The sequence below is a fragment of the Giraffa tippelskirchi genome, chromosome 2, assembly GCF_054371585.1.
Source record: "Giraffa tippelskirchi isolate mGirTip1 chromosome 2, T2T-mGirTip1v1.2.pri, whole genome shotgun sequence".
NCBI lineage: Eukaryota > Metazoa > Chordata > Mammalia > Artiodactyla > Giraffidae > Giraffa > Giraffa tippelskirchi.
In genome coordinates, this window is record NC_137276.1 from 180,651,328 (window position 1) to 180,674,334 (window position 23,007).

At 35.3% G+C, this 23,007-nt stretch overlaps 1 protein-coding gene across 7 annotated transcripts in view; it reads right to left on the reverse strand.

Moving 5' to 3' along the window:
* DZIP3 (DAZ interacting zinc finger protein 3) overlaps nucleotides 1–23,007 on the reverse strand; it is a 125,507-nt gene that overhangs the window by 101,371 nt on the left and 1,129 nt on the right. For 3 of the 7 annotated variants that reach the window (XM_081572256.1, XM_081572255.1, XM_081572252.1), the window contains exons 2-5: nucleotides 9,985–10,070; nucleotides 9,140–9,241; nucleotides 5,303–5,372; nucleotides 2,778–2,933 (exon numbers count right to left, since the gene is read on the reverse strand). In XM_081572256.1, the coding sequence (XP_081428382.1) occupies nucleotides 2,778–2,933; nucleotides 5,303–5,372; nucleotides 9,140–9,171 (258 nt within the window). In that variant the 5' untranslated portion in view covers nucleotides 9,172–9,241; nucleotides 9,985–10,070. Of the gene's footprint in view, nucleotides 1–2,777; nucleotides 2,934–5,302; nucleotides 5,373–9,139; nucleotides 9,242–9,984; nucleotides 10,071–11,846; nucleotides 12,128–14,607; nucleotides 14,696–17,112; nucleotides 17,227–23,007 lie in introns of those variants that run through there. The other 4 variants (XM_081572258.1, XM_081572254.1, XM_081572253.1 and 1 more) reach the window with 3 other exon arrangements.

Below are 23,007 nucleotides of genomic sequence, written 5' to 3' on the forward strand. Positions count from 1 at the left end.
ATATCTAAATCGATTGTACAAATGTTAGAGAACATGCTCTGCGTGTTTTGATTCTTTGAAATTTGATGAGACTTGCTTTATGAACTAGCACAGGGTCAATTTTTGTAAATATTCTATGTGTATTTAAAAAGAATACATTTTTTGTCACTGTTGGGTTCAATGTTACATATACATAAATGAATTAGACCAAATAAATTAGACTAAGTTTGCTATAGTTCTACTAACTTTGTCTTCATGTTCTTTCACTTATTAAGAGAGCTGTGTTAAAATCTCCCTCTGGGACTGCTAATTGGTTCATTTCTCCTTTAGTATTATCAATTCTTGTTATCTTAAACATAAAATTTCTGAATATATTTGGGTCTACTTCTGGAATTTCTCTTCTGTTTTCCAGACTTGTCTGTAGAGTCAAGAGCAAGTAACACAATCTTTTAGTTATCAGAGCTTCATAGTAAGTTTTAACATCAAAGTGGGCAAACTCCCAGCCCTTTGTTTCTACAATGCTTTCATAATTTTCTTGGCCATTCTTCCTTTAATTTCTGATTTAGCTTCAGATTTAACTTCAGAAGTAGCTTTTAGTAAATAGAAAACCCTCCTGTTATTTTTATTGGAATTTTGTGATATTTATAAATTTTAATTTCAGGAAAATTGGCATCTCTATCACACTGTGTCTTCCTACATCTACTGCTTCCCATTCAGGTCTTCATATCTTACTTTTTAATAGAGTCTTAGAAATTTTTACTTATTGTTTTAATATAGTATTGATTTCTAAACTTAAATGTGAAAAAATAGGTGTGTCGGGGTACTTGCTACAATGTAGATTCCCAGACCTACCCCCAGAGATTTTGATTCTTTGAGACTAGTATGGGGGTCAGAACAGGTTCGTGTAAGCGGCTTAGAAAAAACTTTGAGAAACACCAATTTATTTCTTGTGTTTTTCTTAAGTGTTTTCCTGGTATTTTATCTTTTTTTGTTGCTATCAGAAGTACTTTTCTTTCATTCTTACCTTGTAATTGGCTATTGTTTATATAATAAAGGCTATTGGTTTCTATTTCATATTGTGGTTTTTAGGTGATTTTGAACAGATGAGAGGGAAAAAGTGGCATTATTCCATCAATTTCAAACCAGAATTCATATTTGTGGTATATTACCTCAGTTAAGGTTATAATTGTACATAAAGTCTTTGGATATTTTTAGAGCTTTGCTGAATTTTTAATCATAATATTATTAATTTGTTTCATGGAAATAATTAACAATATATTCTTTCACAGAAAAGGTAAATGTGGCCTTTTCAGGACACCTATGGTGTTCTGTCTCCTTCCGCCAATTAACTGTCACAAAGAAGAGTAGATAATCATTTTCTTTTAACTTTGGGAAATTTCATTAATTTACAAACTGATACCCATCTTGTGTCAAAAGTTTCACAAATTATCCAGAAAAACTATTTATAAGATGCAAATCAACAATCTAGTCTCTATAATATTTATCTCATTAAAAATCCAGAAGTCTTATTATTTTCTTTATATTTTATATTTTTGAAAAAGCCGTCAGCATTTTACAAATTGGGAAAACTGAAAGCAGTTCCCTCTTCCAGAACAGTATGTTGCCCATTATTAGAATTCAACCCTAGACCTTATAAGCTACTAACAGCTTATAAGCTAATAACTTACATCTTTACTATTATTCTTGAAAGGCTAGCATCAACTTTATTAATTAATAAAAGTCTAAGCTGAAACCAAAGCCCTTCATAAGGTGTAAGATAGTTTCAAGAACTAAGTGTCACTGTTACAGTAAAGAAAGAAGGAAAGGAAAGGGAAGGAAGAGGATGAAGGGGGAAAGGGAGAGAGAGAATGAGAAAGGACGGGAGGGAAGGAGGAAAGGTCATTGTAAAGTAATAAGAAATACACATATAGATCTCCATCCCCAGTTCCTGCCAATATTTGGTCTTTGACTCTGGTTCTAGGCACAGAGCTCCTAAAACCCTTGGAATTTCCTGGATGACAGGAAGACAGTGTCTTTTGTTCTAAAGTGGTAACTATTGGTAGGCTCCTAGATGGACACTTGGGCACCAGAAAGACCAAGCCATGATTAGAAGTTTGGAACTTTTAGCACCATACCCCCAAAGAGGGGAGGTAAGCTGGAAGGTAAATTAATAATTAATAAATCAACATACCTACATGATGAAGTCCCTGTAAAAATTCTAAGACTATGGGGTTTGAAGAACTTCCAATTTGTACATGCCAGGAGAATGGTGAACCCCAGCTCCAAACGGAGAGAAGTTCCTGAACTTGAGACCCTTCCTTGCCCTATGTATCTCTTCATGTGATTGTTCAGCTGTACCCTCTATAAATCACATCCTTTACCATATAATTAACCGGTAAATGTGTTTCCCTGAGTTTTGTGAGCTGTTCTAGCAAATTACTGCACTCAAGAGGGATCGTGGCTAAGTATACAAGTGTTCACTGACTGGCCAATGGATAGCCACCCAGTCAGAAGTACTGGGAAAATCGAGGACAGGTGATTGGCATCTGAAGGGGAGCAGTCTTAGACTGGGCTCTTAACTTGTGGGATTGGATGCTAACTCGAGGTAGACAGTGTCAGAACTGAAGTGACTTGTAGGACACCCAGAGAATGCTGGAGAATTGACTGGTGTGGGACTAAACCCACATATTTAGTGTCAGAAGTAGTGTGAGTATGACAGTAGAGTGAAAGTAAAGGAACACAGTGTGTCATATATAGAGAGCTACACTTCTGCCCCAAATACCAAATTATTATCTTACCTGCATAGTCTGGAAGGAAAAATCTTCTTGTAAGAACTTCTTGATGTGAGGAATCACACCTTTTGGTAGTGTGTTAATTGCATTCAATAATTTCTTCACTTCTAACAGTAGGTTAACAGGGACAAGATCAGCAGGTGTGTCTTTTTCCTGTTTGTCCTAGACAACATTTTTAAAAATTTACACAATCATTCATGATCTTATTTACTCCAATATTAAAACCAGTTGACGTATTTTTTAAAAAGTACTTTTACACGCTATATGTGATCACTTTGACAGACTACAGAAAATCCCCATAAGACATTCTCTCTGTTCTCAAGGAATGTACAACCTAGCCAGAAGTTTAAGATCAAAACTCAAGAAGCTTTAATCTAGGGAAGGCCATTATAAATGCATTTATAAGTTATAAACAAAGCATAGATTCAAAGATGGGAATAATTATATCTTTTTTTATTGTGGCAGGATGGGAAACATCAATGATTTTGGGCTTAAATGTGAGTTAAGCCTCAAAAAATGATTGCCCTTGAGAAAGACACAGCATGTAGTGAATTGATCCATTTAAAGGCATAAAAACTGCTAAGTTAAAAATATTAAATAGGTTATTCTACAAAATAATATGAAAACTATCTCCAATAGTGCTTTTTACATTATGTGACTAATGCTTCAGCTACTACATACAGCAATTTGAAAATGAATGCAGTTGTAATACTTTAAATTATAAATAAATTAGCATAATATAATCTACACCTAATCTCAATTCAGTCAGAGCTAAATAAATAGTAATAATCTAGGGACTTCAGGAACTGATCCTTATAGACTTAATAAAGCTATAATTAATGGTTAACTGATAGCTATATAGCCAAGTCTTGCTGAATTTTCTATTAACATTAATTGTGAGAAACGAGTGGGCAACAGAAATGAATAAATGTCCTGGAATGGATGGATGATGGCCTTCCTTCAAATCTTAACAAGATACCACAGTTCTTAAACCCTGCTGAAACTTTGGGATTATGAATATGCAGCCACTGACCTATGTATATAAAAACATTTTTACTGCAGAGGCCATGTAGAGTCACTGAGAAGGCAAAATAGTCACTGGAATGGGGTGACTCAGACTGCCAGGTTTCTAACAGACCTGGGACTACCCAGAAAAAAATAAGGTCCAATGCAGGACTACCCCTCCTCTCCCCTTCTGGGTTTGAGTCTTAAATTGAGATTCCTTCACCACCTACAAATACATCTTGCATTTTATGGTACATTTCATTATATTTACAAAAATGTAGGAAATGTTAACAGTTTGCTAAATCTCAGTAAAGAGTGTATGTATCACTGTATTATTCTTACAATTTTTTTGGTAGGTCTGAAATTTTTCAAAAAGTTAATTTAAAAAAAAGCTTATAAAAAATAACCAAACAAACCTTTACAAAGAATGATCATTGTCAACAGTGCATGTATTTCAAAGTAAAGATCAATTCTGCAGTCAAAAGTCATTGCAGAATCATCTAAGACTAATTACCAAATTGGTACACAAGTAAGATCATGGCATAAATAAAATTTTTTCAACAGGAGATACTACAAGCTTCATGTTTGTTAAATAATCTTATTATAAACACAATTTTCATTTTTAAGTTGTCAAAATAGTTGGTACTCAATCCATTTTTGCAAAATAGACTTAGCATCTAAGCCAAATTCAACTTAAACTTTCCACCTCCTTTGCCTATGTATTCTGAAATCTGTATCTAGAAATGGCTTTTCTGGATCCAGTCCCCCTAGTCCAAGTGTACATTCCTATGTACATTTGCATATGTTGTGTTTTCTCTGCAATATTCTTTTAATAACCTCATACAGGTGAATACTATAGTTATGTTATGTTTATATATTTTTCTCCTAAATTACTAGACAACTTTTATAAACTTTATTAACAAGTAGACATCATTCATTATATAAAACTATGTAGAAAGTAAAAATTGCATTAAAAAGAACCTATCAAACAAATATCTCTCATCAAGGCTTCACTAAATATAAATACATATGGCATTCACAAATGTGTCTGTATCTTTTAATTTACTATAAAGTCTATTGTCGCTGGTAACAAGCACTTTATATTAGTGTATAATTCAGTTATTCATTTAGAACTGGAGGTTCTGACAGTAAAAATAAAAACAGGAAAAAGAATTAACTTCAGAAACAAATCACTGAAATTTCTTACTAAATAAAATTCTTTGTGTATGTTTTCTTGCTATGTGTATAGTGTCCATCTTGTTTGAATTTTGCTTAAAAGTATAAATAAGAGATATCTTAAACCTGATTATTGTGATGTTTCTGGGCAAGTCAATTCACTTATCTACTAATTTTAACTTACAGTGAGGATGGATGTTTATAATGATAACTTTGAGACACAAATATCAATTATGAAAAAAAGATTTTGTGATGACCACTAAGGTAGGAAAATTTTTAGCAGATAATTAAACTGATTAGATTTAGTATTCTATTCTCATACAACATTAGTTAACTAAATTTTCTCTTACCAGTTGATCAGTTGATTTTTCTACCTTTTTCTTGGTTTCCTCTGTAGCCTGCTCTTCCAGAGGAAGATCCCTATTTTAAATGAAAAAGAAAGGTATATTCAGAGCATCTCCTTACAAAGAACACAATTAAAAATTTTTGATGAATTTTTGCCTGTATTAGTAAAGAATCTAACATATGAATTTTTGCCTGAAAGTTTCAAAAGTGTAAACAATACATACCAAAGCCTGGCAATAGTGGTAAGTGCTATCTCTCTTTAGGGACTCAAGATAAAGAAAAGAAATTATTCCAAGTCCTTACTGGATGGTGGCAGAGAGAACAGAAAGCGGATGTAAAAAAATTTTCACCTTTAACAAACACACAATAGATCAAAATAATGGGAAAAATTAACTTTATAGCGCTGTTTCAGTGTAAAGGAAAAAAAGGCTGAAAAGATTGATATTTTGTTTTGTGTGTGCATGCTTGTGTGTGTTTATGAAAATAATTAAGGTTTGGGAAGTGTCTATCTTACACAGTTTTTTTTTCAGCTTCTTGGCATCAAAATTGTCTGGTTTTCCAAAGTGGCTTTTGTAACTGAGGTAGAAGAGTATCATATTTAGAAATTATTTAACTATTTCTGTAGAAAGGAATAACGACAAGTTTTGCTTTTGACATGTACTTGAGATGTGAACATATGCAATATTGTTTATTGAACTGAAAATTAATTTATAAAATTGCTTTTGCCTACATATAGAACCATGACACAAGATTTGAGAACTGTAACATAGGGTCATATATGATTTATATAATCTGCTTGATTTTATATACTAGCAGAGAGAAAACTGAGGTGAGAAACCTATCAATTGATTTATTCAGAATTGTACTTGGTAAATATCCTATTTCACTTCACATTTATATACTCATTTGACTTACAATCATTTATCATCTACTATGTGTTAACTGATTTTGTCAGGGGAAACTGGGACAGATAAACAGTACAGAATTGTCTACATAGTGAACGTTACAACAAAAGCTGATTTATACGCACAAACAACATTTCACAACAGGAGTTAGTGCTCTTTAAAACATCATAGTAAAAAGAAACCTGTTAACTGTTTTTTCCTGCACTTCTAAGCCCCATTCCAAAAAGGAAATCAAGGAATCTGTGTTATCAAGGAATGAAAAATACTACAGCAGTCTTCTAAAGTCCGTTAAGGTTTGAGAGAGTACAAAATGTTCTCGAAAGGTATATTCTACCTGTTGACTCCATTTTAGGATCATTTACTCCTTAACCCAGTAGTTCTCAGTTTCAGATTTTAATGCATATTAAAATTATCTGTGAAGCTTTGGAAACATCCAGATGTCCAAACCCTACTTCAGAACTTCTTTAACAAAAGGTGGAACATGAGCTTTTAATAGGTTCCATAACAAATTTTGATGTGAAAACTTGACTAATCTGCACTTTCTCCACAACATTAAAAGTGCTCTAATAAATGTTGCTAGTGAAATTCTATTTGCTACTCCAGTAGCTTTGTCTTGGATCCTCATTTTATTGACTCTTTCTACATTATTTAACATTATACATCATATACTCCAACCCTCCTTGAAAACCTCTACATCCTTTGCTGCTATTGGTTCTTCTCCTAGCCTCTCAGCTGTCCACTTCTCAGTTTGTACCACTGGCTATCCCTCTTCCTTTCATTTACCTTATTCATTTATTATTTTAATAATATTTACATAGAACTGCATACGTTAACACTATCAAACCATGCTCCCCATGTATTAGATCAGGATGGTACCCCAGTGGTCATATATGGCACCTACTTTATTCTAATGATGGGTAAATTAACGCCCAGAGAAGTCATACACTAGAAAGCAGCAAAGCTAAAATAAAGTGCAAGACTAGTATTTTTTTTTTTTGCTATTCTGCTACTTCTACCATCTGTGTACTTTATTCTGCTGCTGGGAAAAGCTGAAATTTTGCTATAATAATAAACCTGAAATACACATATATAGCATATAGTAATGTTCCATATTTAGCCCTCTTTCTTCTTAGTACGTTTTCTATTTAAATCAATCTCATTTATGCCTATGAATAAACACTCTCAAATAGGAATCAGGTTCTTCTTATTCACTATTTTTACCTTCAAGTCTCCAGTTCAACATCTGATATAAAGTAGGCTCTCAAATATTTATTGCATGTATGAATATACAAACAAATAAAGAAGTAGGCAAACTTCCATGAATTCAAATAGTAACCCATTCCAATGATTCACAAATCTGTATCTGCAACCTTAATTGTTCTTTGATGTTACAGCTACATATTTCCATCCACCTATTTGACAATCGCTGTAAGACTATCTTAGTGACACCTCAATCTGCTCATATCTAAAGTTGAACTCATTATCTGTCCTCTCTTACTTTCTCAACACACATTAAAACTGTTATACTTTTGTGATCTCCATGTTACTTAACAGTACATATTTCCTGGTGATCATTAGAAACCTTCAAACTATCTCTACTTCTCCTCTGCCCCTTTTCTCATAACTCTGCACAAAATAAAGCTGACTCCTTATCAGGAGTCAAACTCCTCCCCTGGAATTTATCTTAAATACTTTCTTCCTGCTGTTTCCTCAGCTAAACAACCTCCCATGTGCCCTGCTTCTACATTCATCAAAAGCCATCTTTATCCTTTAAAGCTCAGTTCAAATGTCACCTTGTAAAAACCCACTGAACCCCCCAGTCAATAATTAGTGTTTCATTCTATATACAGCCACAGCATTTCTACTATAATACTTACGCATGCATTTGCCTAAAGATAAAACAACTTTTTATATATCTTCTGACTATTATAATTCTAAGTTGTTGTTCAATCACTAAGTCACGTCCAACTCTTTGCAACCCTGTGGACTGTAGCACACCAGGCTCCTCTGTCCTCCACTATCTCCCAGAGATTGCTCAAATTCGTGTCCATTGAGTTGGTGATGCTATCTAAGTACACATATTTTATTTTAGTCTTATTCCCTAAGTGTCAAGGAGGTAATTAAATATTTGCAAAAACAACACATTGCTTACTATATGAGATAGGGCAAGGTGGGAAAGAGATCTCCAGTACTAACCAGCTCTTTACTATTATATGGGAAAGGTCTAAGCAGGATGAACTTTCCCTAATTGGAGAGGAGAGATTGACATTTAGCCTAGGCCCAGTTGAACCACTCAGTAGTCTTCTGTGTTAAACTTAGGCTACTTTATATGAAATAGAAATAATAATAGCATCCTCTCATAGAGTTGTTATAAGGTTTATATGGGTTAAGGTTTGTAAAAGCATTCAAAACAATGCGTGGCAGAAAGTAAGTCTATTTACTGTTTCTTGCTCAGTCGTGTCTGACTCTTTGCAACCCCATGGACTATATACCCAGCAAGACTCCTCTGTTCATGGAATTCTCCAGGCGAGAATACTGGAGTGGGTATCCATTCCCTTCTCCAGGGGATCTTCCTGACCCAGGGATCAAACCCAGGTCTCCCACAGTGCAGGCAGATTCTTTACCATCTGAGCCACAAAGGAAGCCCCAAATCTATTTAAGTGCTTGTTAAATGATAAAACCTTACTTTGTTGTGAATGTCCCCAGTGTGCCAAGCTAAGGCACATCAACTCTTAGCTATTGAGTCAGGGTCTAAGTCCTTAGAGAAATTTTCTAAAATTAGATTTTACCCAGTTTACATCTTCTACTAAAAAACTGTTGTCTTGAAATATAAGGGTATCTCCTTCACAGTATCTTCTCAAAATTTTGTGAGAAAGGCAAATGTTGTGTCTACAGAATGCAACACCTACAGTTGGTTTTTGTCAGCCCATCCCTTACCGCACAAAAAATTCTTCTGGTAGAGAATCCATGCTGCATAATATTCTTATGCAAGTCTTATTCCAAGGCTTAAAGACTGACTTTTACCACTGCTGTTTAAAGCTGTAAGGAAAAAAAGAAAAATAAAGCTGTAAGGAAAGTAATGTTTTTAGTAGGAGGGTAGGAGGATTTCATTCTTTTTTCTCCACTATTTAAACAGTATATAATCATTAAAGAAAATTTTGAAACTGCTATAAAAGAAAGTGAAATCACATAGTTTCACCATCTAAACATAAATAATATAAATCATTGCCTCTGTTTTAATATACTTTGTTCCAAGATACATATATTTTACCAATTTGTAATCATATTGAATATAGAATACACCACAGTAGCTTCTTCACCACCTAATTATATCAAAAGCACCTTTCATGTTATTTTATACTCCTAGTAAACATTCTCAATGGCTATATAACAATTGATTGACTGCAGTTTCCTTAGCCATTTCCTGATAACCGAACATTTAGTGTTTCCCATTTTTTCAATATAAATAATTAGTACTGTGATAAACTCCATTGCCTGTAATGCCTCTTCTATATTGAGGATTAATTCCTTACAATGAATCCTCAGAAATAGATTTCCTAGGTCAAAGACACAAATATTTTAAGCTTCTAGGTGCATATTGCTAAATGGCTTCCCAAATGGTTTGTAATAATTTATTTCCCAGTTATAAGAAGTTCCTCTTTAATACAATCTTTTCTTTAATTGAAGGATAACTGCTTTACGGAATCATGTTCGTTTCTGCCAAGCCTCAACATTTCTCTTAGTCTAAAAATAACATTTTGGAGAAGGAAATGGCAACCCACTTCAGTATTCTTGCCTGAAAAATCCCATGGAGGATCCTGGAAAGCTACAGTCCATGGGGTCGCAGAGTCAGACACGACAGAGTGACCTCAAGAAAGACAGAAAAAATAAAATTTAGCTACTTTTCTTCAAAATTGCATGAATTTCCATTAATAGGAGACGAGAGATGTGAAGAACTCCTGCATATTCTCTGATTCAAATATCAATGGATGTTGTGGATGTTTCCTGAAGAAAAAAAAAAAAAAAAAACTGCGGTAAAATAAAAGGGGAAAAAAGTGTCATTAGCGTATCTACATCTATTTATATTGCTCTCTAACTATCCCAAAGCCAATTCTTCCAAAATCAGTCCCATTTGATCTCTTTTACTGAGGGTTCAGGTCTCCAAATTCTATTGCCCTCTGTTACGCTGACCTCCCTTTCTGGTCCCACTGTACACAAGCTGAGGAAGTATTACAGTAAAAGTATATAAAACTATCGCATGGTTCAGTTCAGTTCAGTTGCTCAGTCATGTCCAACTCTTTGCGTCCCCATGGACTGCAGCACGCCAGGCCTCCCTGTCCATCACCAACTCCCAGAGATTACTCAAATTCATGTCCATTGAGTCGGTGATGCCATCCAACCACCTCATCCTTTGTCTTCTCCTTCCCTTCTCGCCTTCAATCTTTCCCAGCATCAGGGTCTTTTCAAATGAGTCAGCTCTTCACATCAGAGCATGGTGCTCTGGGACAAAGAAAGAAATGCTTCTATCTATATTTTGTATTTGACTTAGCTTCCCTGTTGGCTCACATGGTAAAGAATCTGTCTGCAATGCAGGAGACCCAGGTTCGATCCCTGCGTCGGGAAGATCCCCTGGAGAAGGGAATGGCAACCCACTCCAGTATTCCAGTATTCTTGCCTGGAGAATCCCATGGACAGAGGAGCCTGGCAGGCTACAATCCACGGAGCTGCAAACAGTCGGACACAACTGAGCAAGTCACACATACCAGCTCTCAGTTACACAAAAAGGCTTGAGAAACAAGGATAATTCTCTAACAATTCAATGCTAGTTGATATTTCTTAATCAAACTAGAAATGCAAAGATTTACAGACTTCCACTAAACTCCCTCATTTAAAATGGAGCTTTCTAACATCCGTTTCCTGCCCATACCTAATAAAACACTTCTTGCTGTCAGTATTTACATAACTCATAACTCACCTATACAATCTAGTTCTCCTAGGTATATTATATTTTGTACTTTTAGTCTTATTTCAAAAACTCAGTATACAAAGTCATATGCCTATTAAAATTTGCACTCTCTATTCAAATACAAAGATATAAACTAAAGTCAATAATGAAGCAGAGAAAGGTTGGATAAACTTTGCTATTCTTTCACACAAACTCAGATCTGCTTTCTCTCTTAATAGTTGTACAGAAAAGGACATGGCTTTAAAAATTGTAGGACTGAAAAAAAAAAAATTTTAGGACTGTGATCAAACTGTTTTTATGGTTTCTTTAACCTCCCTGTTATTTTAATAAAAAATAACTGACATTATTTCATAGCCAGAGCATACAAAGTATCCCTTTCCCAGACAAAATAATCCTCTCATTTTCAGAATTTAAAAGCTCCGGCCTGGATAGTCCCCTTTCTGATAAGCTCTCCTTCAGTTAGTAGCTGTTTGCATTGATCACAGTGAGGCTGAAAAGGAGGAAAATCTTCTGGCAACAAGGCAGAGAGAATGGAAGGCCTCTGCTAAGCTTTTCAGTGTTCAGTTTGAAAAAGAAAAGGGCACAAAATTAATCAATAAATTAGAATGTATTTGTACCCTAAATTAAGAGTTTAAAAAGGCTAGTGGCTTTCTTTTTCAGCCTGCTTTAAAATACAACCTGATATCAGTCTCTGCGGTGAAAGGTTTTCCAGGAGAGAGGATCATTCAGTTTAGGTCAGTTGCTCAGTCGTGTCCGACTCTTTTGCAACCCCATGGACTGCAGCACGACAGGCTTCCCCGTCCCTTCACCAACTCCCAGAGCCTATTCAAACTCATGTCCACCACATCAGTGATGCCATCCAACCATCTCATCCTCTGTCATCCCCTTCTGCTCCTGCCTTCAATCTTTCCCAGCATTAGGGTCTTTTCCAGTGAGTCGGTTCTTCACATCAGGTGGCCAAAGTACTGGAGTTTCAGCTTCAGCATCAATCCTTCCAATGAATATTCAGGACTGATTTCCTTTAGGATGGACTGGTTGGATCTCCTTGCAGTCCAAGGGACTCTCAAGTCTTCTCCAATGCCACAGTTCAAAAGCATCATTTCTTCAGTGCTCAGCTTTCTTTATAGTCCAACTCTCACATCCATACACGACTACTGGAAAAGCCATAGCTTTGACTAGATGACCTTTGTTGGCAAAGTAATGCCTCTGCTTTTTAATATGCTGTCTAGGTTGGTCACAGCTTTTCTTCCAAGGAGTAAGCAAATTTTAATTTCATGGCTGCAGTCACCATCTGCAGTGATTTTGGAGCCCAAAAAAATAAAGTCTCTGTTTCCATTGTTTCCCCATCAATTTGCCATGAAGTGATGGGACCAGATGCCATGATCTTAGTTTTCTGAATGCTGAGTTTTAAGCCAACTTTTTCACTCTCCTCTTTCACTTTCATTAAGAGGCTCTTTAGTTCTTCACTTTCCACCACAAGGGTGGTATCATCTGCATATGTGAGGTTATTGATATTTCTCCTGGCAATCTTGATTCCAGCTTGTACTTCATTCAGCCTGGCATTTCACACGATGTACTCTGCATAAAAGTTAAATAAGCAGGGTGACAATATTCAGCCTTGATGTTTGATGTACTCCTTTTCTGATTAAGAACCAGTCTGTTGTTCCATGTCCAGTTCTAACTGTGGCTTCTTGACCTGCATACAGATTTCTCAGGAGGCAGGTCAGGTGGTCTGGTATTCCCATCGCTTTAAGAATTTTCCAGTTTGTTCTGATCCACACAGTCAAAGGCTTTGGCATAGTCAATAAAGCAAAAGTAGATGTTTTTCTGGGACTCTCTTGCTTTTTCAATAATCCAGTGGATGTTGGCAATTTGATCTCTGGTTCCTCTGCCTTTTCTAAATCCAGCTTGAACATCTGGAAGTTCACGGTTCATGTACTATTGAAGCCTGGCTTGGAGAATTTTGAGCATTACTTTGATAGCATGTGAGATGAGTGCAATTGTGTGGTAGTTTGAACACTCTTTGGCATTTCCTTTCTTTGCGATTGGAATGAACACTGACCTATAACAGTCTTGTGGCCACTGCTGTGTTTTCCATATTTGCTGGCATATTGAGTGCAGCACTTTCACAGCATCATCTTTTAGGATTTGAAATAGCTCAACTGGAATTCCATCACCTCCACTAGCTTTGTTAGTAGTGATGCTTCCTAAGGCCCACTTGACTTCGCATTCCAGGATGTCTGGCTCTAGGTGAGTGATCACACCTTCGTGATTATCTGGGTCATGAAGATCTTTTTTGTATAGTTCTTCTGTGTATTCTTGCCACCTCTTCTTAATATCTATGGTGAAAGGCTTTCCAGGAGAGTTGATCATTAATCCCATCATTTCCCAGGAGCTGAGCTGCCATGTGGTAAGCCCCAGAGGCAATACCGGAAGCCATAGCAGTTTACTGCATTTCTTGGGAAGAAAGGTATAAATGCCTAGCAACAGAAAGGAAGCAGCCAGCCTGCAAAGTTACCATTGTACTTCTGAATTAATCAAAAGTTCTCACTATTCTAGAAGAGGCTGAAGGAAACTTTTAAAATCAGGGTTACCATGGGGGAAAGGGTGAATCCAGTTTCCCCATGTATATTCGTTTCAATAGACTTTCCCTGTCAGCAGGAAACTATAAACATTTACTCTGCCTTTCTGGAATTGAGGAACTGCCCTTCAACAGGAACTATCCAGGTCTGGCTGGCTGACCAAAGGGCAAGCTAAAGTTCAGTGTCAATTTAAAGCACACCTTTATCCACTAACCAAAATGACTTTATCTGCATGTTGCTTTACTGGTTGAAAATAAGGTATTGCCATCCATATATTGAGGCAGCAAAATATTTTTACTGCTTCCCCTTTCTGAGCTTCCAGTTCCCACTTTTCCTCTCATGAAATTGCAACAAGCTTTTTTAAATTTGAGTTTCCTTTCCCTATTTTTAAAGCTGTGCTAGTCACATCAAAGGAGGCACAACCATTGTTTATAATTTTTTAATCATTCATTTAAACGTTTACCTTGTAGCACTTTCACCTCCTTAAACTGTATATATTTATATTGTCTTTATATCCACTTAAATGCTCATCTTAATTCTGTCACCTGACCAAGTTAGAGGCTCCACCTGGCCAACAAGTTTACATTTCAATGTATAGGTGGATGTCCTATGGTCCCATGAATTTGCTAGCCTTGTCAATTGTGGCACTTACAGATAACACATTGCCAGGTGGGAAAAGTGCATAATAACAGTGTAAAAAAAGCAGTAAAAATAAAGTTCATTTTTCTTAATGCTACTAGCTTGAAAAAAAAAATTGGGCTTGGTAAATCTTGGTTATGAGAAGTTGTCCTATGCATTTTTAGGATCTTCAGAAACATGCGTAGCTAGCCAGTATATGACAGTAGTGACTCTCTTACCTCTCAGCCCCATTGCAGCAACCAAAAACGTCACCAAACACTGCCAGATGTCCTTCAGGGGACAAAACTGCCCACAACTCATAACTACCTAATTAAATGAATTAAAATGAAAAGGCTAACTAAATGAACATAGATTGTTCTCAGCAATTAAAAAAAAAAAATCCTGTGATTAGGTATCATGTATGTGTGTGTGTGCTCAGCCACGTCTGACTGTTTATCACCCCATGGAATGTAGCCTGCCAGGCTCTTCTGTCCATGGAATTTTCCAGGCAAGAATACTGGAGAGGGTTGCCATTTCCTACTCCAGGGGATCTTCTGGACTCAGGTATCATGTATGAACACAACAAATCATTTGTCTACAAAAAGGAGAAATGATAAAGTATCTCATTTAGTTTCCATCAGTGTGAAAAGTAAGTTGAGAGGTTGCACAGTTTTCGTAGCTAAGAGCACAAGAGACATTGCAGCCAGTTTACAAGGGTGTACAAGTCAGCTTCAACACGTATTAACCATGAAAACTTGAGTGGAATGAACATCTCTGTAGTTTCCTTATCTGAAAAACAGGGATCATGTGATCCATGATTCACAGGGTGGTTGCAAAGAGTAAATGTTTTAAAACATGTAACTGAACATAGTAAGGACTATATTTGTTACTATCATCATCTTCGTTTAATTTCATTTAAATTTATGGCAAAATCAGTTCACTATCCTTCCAATTCTCTACCTTGGCAATAAGCTATTATATGAAAAGGAATAGTAAGACTTAAAAAAATGGATCAAAAACATCTTTTAAATATATCCTACATGATAACTGGCAGTTTAACCTGCATATATTTGGCACCTTGCAGTTTTCATATCAAGACATATGAATCTGCCATATTCTTTAAACTGCATGATATGCCATTATATAAATGAAACTATTTACCAGACCACTACTGATAAATACTTCAGTTGTATCCAGTTTGTGTTTGTATGTGGTTTTTTTTTTTTTTGGTATTATAAACAATGCTGCCATAAACAATCCTGAACATGCTACTTGGTCAAATTTTGAAAGCTACTTTACAAAGCTGGATTTCTATTTCAGCACTGAATTAAATGTACTTCAGGTCTGTTACTAAAGCAAATTGTGACAATGCTAGTTATCACTTCTGCTAGACTTTACCAAAAGAATTCTAAAACACTCCTGTAAGTGGAGATGTGAGACGTACTGGCCACATATAGTACAGTAACCACTCCAACGCTGAAAAAACTATGAAGAGGACACTTTCTAGGATTAACTTAAGCCATTTTTATGGGAGTTTTAACTATTATTAATCTATGTCTGCTTGTCAAATAGAAACAGTCATTCTTGGTGGCTTTGAAAGGAGTAAAGCAGGAGTTTTGTGGCTTCAGCACTCTCACATGTGAGACAGTAAACAAGGGCTAAAGCCATCAGTTTAAATTCAAAGAATAACAGATTGTACAATTAATTTGTTATTAGCTGTCTGAAGAATGGCCAAAATATACTGATTATTTGATTTTCTAATTTTCCATTTATTTCTTTCATTTTGTATTTATTTAGGTTCTTGGCAAAGACTCAAAATGAACATCTGCAAGACATAAAGAATCCATCTGCAATGCTGGAGACCCGGGTTCAATCCCTGGGTTTGGAAGATCCCCTAGAGAAGGGAATAGCTACCCACTCCAGTATTCTAGCCTGGAGAATTCCATGGACAGAGGAGTCCATGGGGTCACAAAGTCACAACAGCAACTTTCACTTTGGCAAGGCCTCAAAATGAAAATACCTACACAAGGGAAGCCAAAATATCATTTTCCCCCAAGGAAAAAATACATAGTTTGCTTAAGTAAACTCCAAGACTGATTGATGATGGTTGGAAAATCTTGGCAAAAGTTATCAGAAACCAAAGATATTATCTGTTCCAAAAGATCAGGTTACTACTCAGCTCTAGCTATTTAGCAAAGACATTGTTGGCACTATCTAGCAGATCATACCAGGACACAAGAAAATAGCAATGCATACCCAGTGCCCCATACTTACAAATCTGCCAATATAGGGAACATCCTTGCCAAAATTAGCATCTTGTCTGAAGCAGGTATTTAATTCTCTTCAGATCTATTCAGTCATTTATTCCTGAACTTACACAAGCAAATTTGCAGAATATATATATATATATATATTAGTTATGAATATTTGGAATGTATCTATTATAAATATGCACAGGTTAGAATTCACCTGAAAAAAATCCAAATATTAAACAATCCTTCAGTTTCAGGTTACTTACAGGTAACACTGTGAAAACCATGCTATTCAAAAATGCAGCTAGGACTGTTGGAAGGACCATTTGTTAAGCAAACTCTCCAAAAGCGGGATATTTTCAGTCATTTAAAAATATTACGTTGTCATTACAGTTGTTAGACAATAATGAAAAAAAAGGATATGACAGAATGTTAAGACATGACCCATATCGAGATGACAATCAAGCAGGGAATGGAGAATACAATACGTACTTGATTCTCCCACCACCAACGACCTTACCCAAATTCAACTTTATTCTCTGTCAAGGTTAAAGATTTTGGAGATGTCTCCAATTTTTTGGATCACATACTTCTAAAGAAGCAAATCTGAAAATACAATGAAAATATATGGCTAGCAATTCATTTATGCTATTAATGCTATTGTAAGTACTACTATAAAAAAAATACTAAAATAAGTAAAAACAAAAGTTCTAATATTTGTTCCCACACTGTAATAGTCAGTTTCACATATCTAAGGTATGCATACTCTACTTTGGACTTCCGTTTCAGAAAATGACTTCACATTTTAATTCAGGAAATAAATATATACCCCTTTCATGATCTTGATAATTTCTATTTCCTAAAAGACTAGAAAATTTTAAATGAGATATGCAGAAGACACTACTCTGCACAGAGGCTTTCAACAAATACTAGTTATAGTTAAAAATGATTACTGTAACTTAACTTAAAAGTGTGCCATTTCATGTTTACTTAAATATAAAATTAGATTCAGAAACAATGGATAGCACTTCAAAAAAAATCAAAAGTTTTGGGGATATGAAATTAGATGTGAAAATGCGGGACAAAACATTTACCCAAATTATCCATTTTTTGTATTCTTAACTTAGAGTTGAAGTCTGTGAAATGTACATTAAATAAAATCAGGAACTGTTTGAAAAGTGAGAGTTAATTTTATGGTTTGGTAAGTCATTTACAGATTAGCTTAATCATATATGGTTGGGAAAGAAACCAGGAAGAAAAATAATTGTAAATGCAGAATAATTTTGGTTTATTTAGGTTTCCTGGCTTTGTGATGGAAGGTAAACTGTTTTGAAAAATGAGAGTTGACATTAACTGTACAGACTATTTTCTGACTCTGTATAAAGGCTAAAATCAATTTAATATCAGGACATATTTGAATTGTTTTAATCGTACTGGGGACATAGTATCCAAATGACCTCATGTCTAGACCTCTGCCAATTTTCTACCATTGATTTCTTCGTCTTATATCTTTGGAACCTGGGCCAATAGGATTTTTGTTCTACCTGCTGTTCATGCCTATTGAATAATCTCTCAGTTTTAGACTTGGCCTCATGCTCACTATCATGGAAGTCCCACAGTTACTTTTTTTTTTCTTTTTCTAAATGTCTTGCTACATCCCCAGTGCCTAGTACCTGGCATACTTCAAGCATTCAATACTGATATAAAGTCGCTAATCCTTCCTCATACTTCAAGTCCTCTGAAGGCAGAAATAAAGAGTGAAACCTGTATATAGATAAAGACTTCCTTCTCTGTTGACCTAGAGTCCACCTTTACAAGTTGAAAGCAGTCCAAATGCTACAGGTAACAGGAATCCCTACAGACAACCATGGGGTCAACATAGGTCCCATCTTCTGGCAACTACTTCTCAGTGTTTTTGTTTTTCCACATCTCTCCAACCTCTAAATATTTTAGTACTTTGGGGTTCAGTGTTTTCTATCCTACTCACCCTATGTCATTTAGTCTTGAGGCTTTACATTTTTATCTCTGGCCTTGACCACTCCCTTGACTACAAATAATATACTGAACAGCTCACTCAACAGCTTCCGGATGTCTAGTAGATACCTCACCATAACTGAGCTTGAGTTCTAGATATCTCCCCTTCCCCAGAAAACAGCTGAAGTACCACTAGGCCAAGTCAGGCCTTGATCAGAGTAACTGCAGTCAATTCACAGACCAAGAAAGAAATTTTTATGGTTTCAACCAGAGTTTTGCGGTGATTTCGTATGCAGCAAATACTGATCAATACTTCACCCTAATTAAAATTGCAATTCTCCATCCTGACTCTTATATTTCCTATCTCCCTTCTCTTTCTTTTCCTATATAGCACTTATTACTAACACTCATACATTTTACTTATATCTCTTTTTTTCTTTGCTATATCTCCCATTAAAATAAAAGCTCTACTTGGACAGACCTTTTTATTTGATTCACTGCTCTATCCCCAGAACCTAGAAATGTACCTGCTACTCAGTTCAGTTCAGTTCAGTCACTCAGTCGTGTCTGATTCTTTGCGACCCCATGAATCACAGCATGCCAGGCCTCCCTGTCCATCACCAACTCTCGGAATTTACCCAAACCTATGTCCATCGAGTTAGTGATGCCATCCAACCATCTCATCCTCTGTCGTCCCCTTCTCCTCCTGCCCCCAATCCTTCCCAGTATTAGGGTCTTTTCCAATGAGTCAACTCTTCGCATGAGGTGGCCAAAGTATTGGAGTTTCAGCTTCAACATCAGTCCTTCCAATGAACACCCAGGACTGATCTCCTTTAGGATGGACTGGTTAGATCTCCTTGCAGTCCAAGGGATTCTCAAGAGTCTTCTCTAACACCACAGTTCAAAAGCATCAATTCTTCGGTGCTCAGTTTTCTTCATTGCCCAACTCTTACATCCATACATGACCACTGGAAAAACCATAGCCTTGACTAGACGGACCTTTGTTGGCAAAGTAATGTCTCTGCTTTTAAATATGCTATCTAGGTTGGTCATAACCTTCCTTCCAAGGAGCAAGCGTCTTTTAATTTCATGGCTGCAATCACCATCAGCAGTGATTTTGGAGCCCAAAAAAATAAAGTCTACCTGCTACTCAAGCACTCATTAAATATATGGAGATTAAATGAATTAACAATTAGCTCTGTATTCACACCTCCGATATAATTCCTCTATTACAACATTCAGTACTCTGCACTTTTGTCAAAAAATATAGCTCATATCTCTGTTCAATATGATTCATCTAATATGATTTAAACCCTGGTCATGACATTAAAAATTTCCATTTTACTATTTAGCTTTCAAGATATGCTCTTTAAGTTTTTCCAGAAGACATAAAGGAGTTTCACAGACCTTAAGTTGCAAGCTCCTAGGCAAGTTTTAACTCCCTTAAATGTGTTTCCTGATGTATAAATTAGGAAAAATATCTACATCAAATACAAAGAACAGACAGCAATACAAATTTATGGAGAGATTTCATGTCAATCCCTGATAAAGGAATTGGATACTTGATATTTTGCCTTAAAAAAGATCCTGTGTTCCTACAGCTTTCTATGTCTCTTGAAAAGCACTTTGAATTTGTCTATTTCCCAAAACACTTTAAGCTCTTCGCGAAATAACTAGCATTCAGTAAATATTTGATAAATGAGTGAATATTAGCATTTAAAAAATAATTACCTGATTAAAACAAACATTTTTTAAGTACAATGCAGACACTCACTTTAGCTAATGACTTTTTAAATTTTTCTGGAATGAATAATCTTTAATAAAAAATACAGTATTGGAAATATACTAAGCCTTCAACTTTACAAAATTATAAAAAGAACAAATAAAAGAAAAATACATGTATATGGATGGAATTTTTAATTTTTAAAGAGAAAAGTAAAATTACTGATTCTGAAGAAAAAAAGCAAGATTAATAAAATCAAAGTTGGTTCTTGAAAAACTGAATAAAATAGACAACCCCCTGGAAAGCCTAACTAAGAAAACAGATAACTTATAATGAAAATGGAAATTTAAATCTACAAAGAATGATTAAGAGAATTATTGAATACTGATGCAACTTTACATCAATAAATTTTCAAATTTAGAGAAATAGTCGGTATGCTAAAAATTTTATTTCCAAAGTTAACTCAAGAAAAGGTAGAAAAAATTATCAGATCAATAACCATATTATAAATTCAAATGTCTTCTAAAAATCTACCATTAAATGAGCTATCATGCTTTATTTTATAGGTTAGTTGTACACAATCTACAAGAATCAGATGATTCCTATGTGATTCTCGTCAATCTATAGCAACGAAAAAAAGATGGAAATTTTCCAATTCATTTTTCAAAAGTAACAAACAACTCAGATTCCAAAAGAGAGAATAAAGAAAAAGCTATTTTAAATTCTCCCAAACATAAATATAAAACCCTGAATAAAATATCTGCAGCGCAGCAAATACAAGGTTTGCTACTACTACTTGTGTGACCTTGGGCAAATTATTTCACCTCTCTCAAATTTTTCCATCTGATCATAACAGAGATCATAACAGTATGTAAAGCATGATATTATAAAGATCAAATAGCTAAGTTCTTAGAACAGTGCTTGGCATATGATAAATACTCAATATGTGTTAGCTGTTACAATCAACTGTGCTACCATTTTAAAGGGAAAAATAAGATATATAAATATTTGATAACTTTTTAGCAGACTTTCTGACAAATCTTTAAATAAAACTGGTATTGCCTAAACATTTTAAAGAATACTTATCTCTTGGCAACTGTTGCACAAATTATACAACGCGTTAAAATACTGGTCATGCTCATTCAATGAAGTAACGATGCTCGGTATCATTACGACTATTCCATATTTTAGAAATTACACTAATGAAATAAAGTAAGACAACAAATACTGGAAGGGATTAAATCATTATTTTCAGGTGATATATAGCTAGAAAATTTAAGAGAGGAAGCAAAACTGAATCAATAAGGAAATCTCAGTCAGTAAACCGAATAAAAGATATACCACAAATCAGTTTCTCTTTTAACAGTAGCAAAAACAAACTAAAAATTTTTAGGGGAAAAAGAGAACTCAGTCACAGTAACAAAAATCATATAATATCCAGGAAAAAATTTAATGAGAATGGTACAAGAGTATATGATAAGCTATACAACATTTCACTGAACATAAAATACAACATGAATACTTAATATTGACTACCTCAGCAGTTCCTATATCTTCTCTATCAGCCAGACTAGAAACTTGGAATCCCTTCTAGTTTCATCCCTCTCATTCTTATATTTGAAATCAGTCCTGCTATTTCACCTCATATATATTTCTTAAATTTGTCATCTTTTTGCTAACTCCACTTCAATTATCTCAGCCATTCTTTGGAAAGACTCTAGTAAAATAAATATTCTCCCTACTTCTGGGCTTATCTTCCTCATAGTGTCAGCGTAATTAATCTAAAACACAAACCTAACTATAAGGACCCAGTTTGAAACCAGAAATCACCACTGAATTCAAGATAAGAGTCCTAGCTCAAAGGCTAGTACAGCCTTCAGGCATCTGGACCCAGCTCCATTTCCTCCTCCTCCTTTTCCCTTTAGAGTCTTAAAAACATGGCTCTGTTTCTCATATTGGGATACACAAGCATCTCTGACAAAAGATGTCAGACCTTTTCACAGCTCAATTTTTGGTGAAGATTTTCTTAGATGTTATTTTACATTAAAATAAACATGGAGATGCCAAATGTGTGCGACTGCTCAAGTTAAAATGCAAGATTTCAAAGGATAGCACTTTGAGCAAACAGCCTTGACCCTTTCCCTCAGATCTAAATGGGGACAACCGTAAGGCACTTATCATTATGAATGAAAAGTCTAATGCTGTCAAACTGTTATCACTGTATTACCAAGGACCTAAGATGTAACTGACACTTGCTGAGAACATAACTATGCCAGACAACTGTTCTTCATTGGTTATCTCATTTTATAATAACCTGACATGACTTCATCTCTACTACTCTCACCCTCACTTTCTATTCCAATCATAGCAAACTCCTTGCTGTTCCTTATATTATCAAGCTCCATTTCAAAGCTTTCCCCCTTGCTATTCTATCTAGAAATGTTTCCCCTTAGAGAGCACTGGTCTTTTTCAACTCTTCAAGTATTTTTCAAATGTTGCTTTCTCTATCCTGACCTCCCATTTCCCCTTTCATTAAACCATTACTCTAGAGGAATAATTCTCATTTTCTCCATCTCACTTTCCTTACTGTGCTTATTATTTACTGTTTTTCTTTCCCCTATCAGAATGTAATGGTAGGATTCTTTCATGACAATAGGATTTTTACTTTATTTACCGAATCTAGTGCTTAG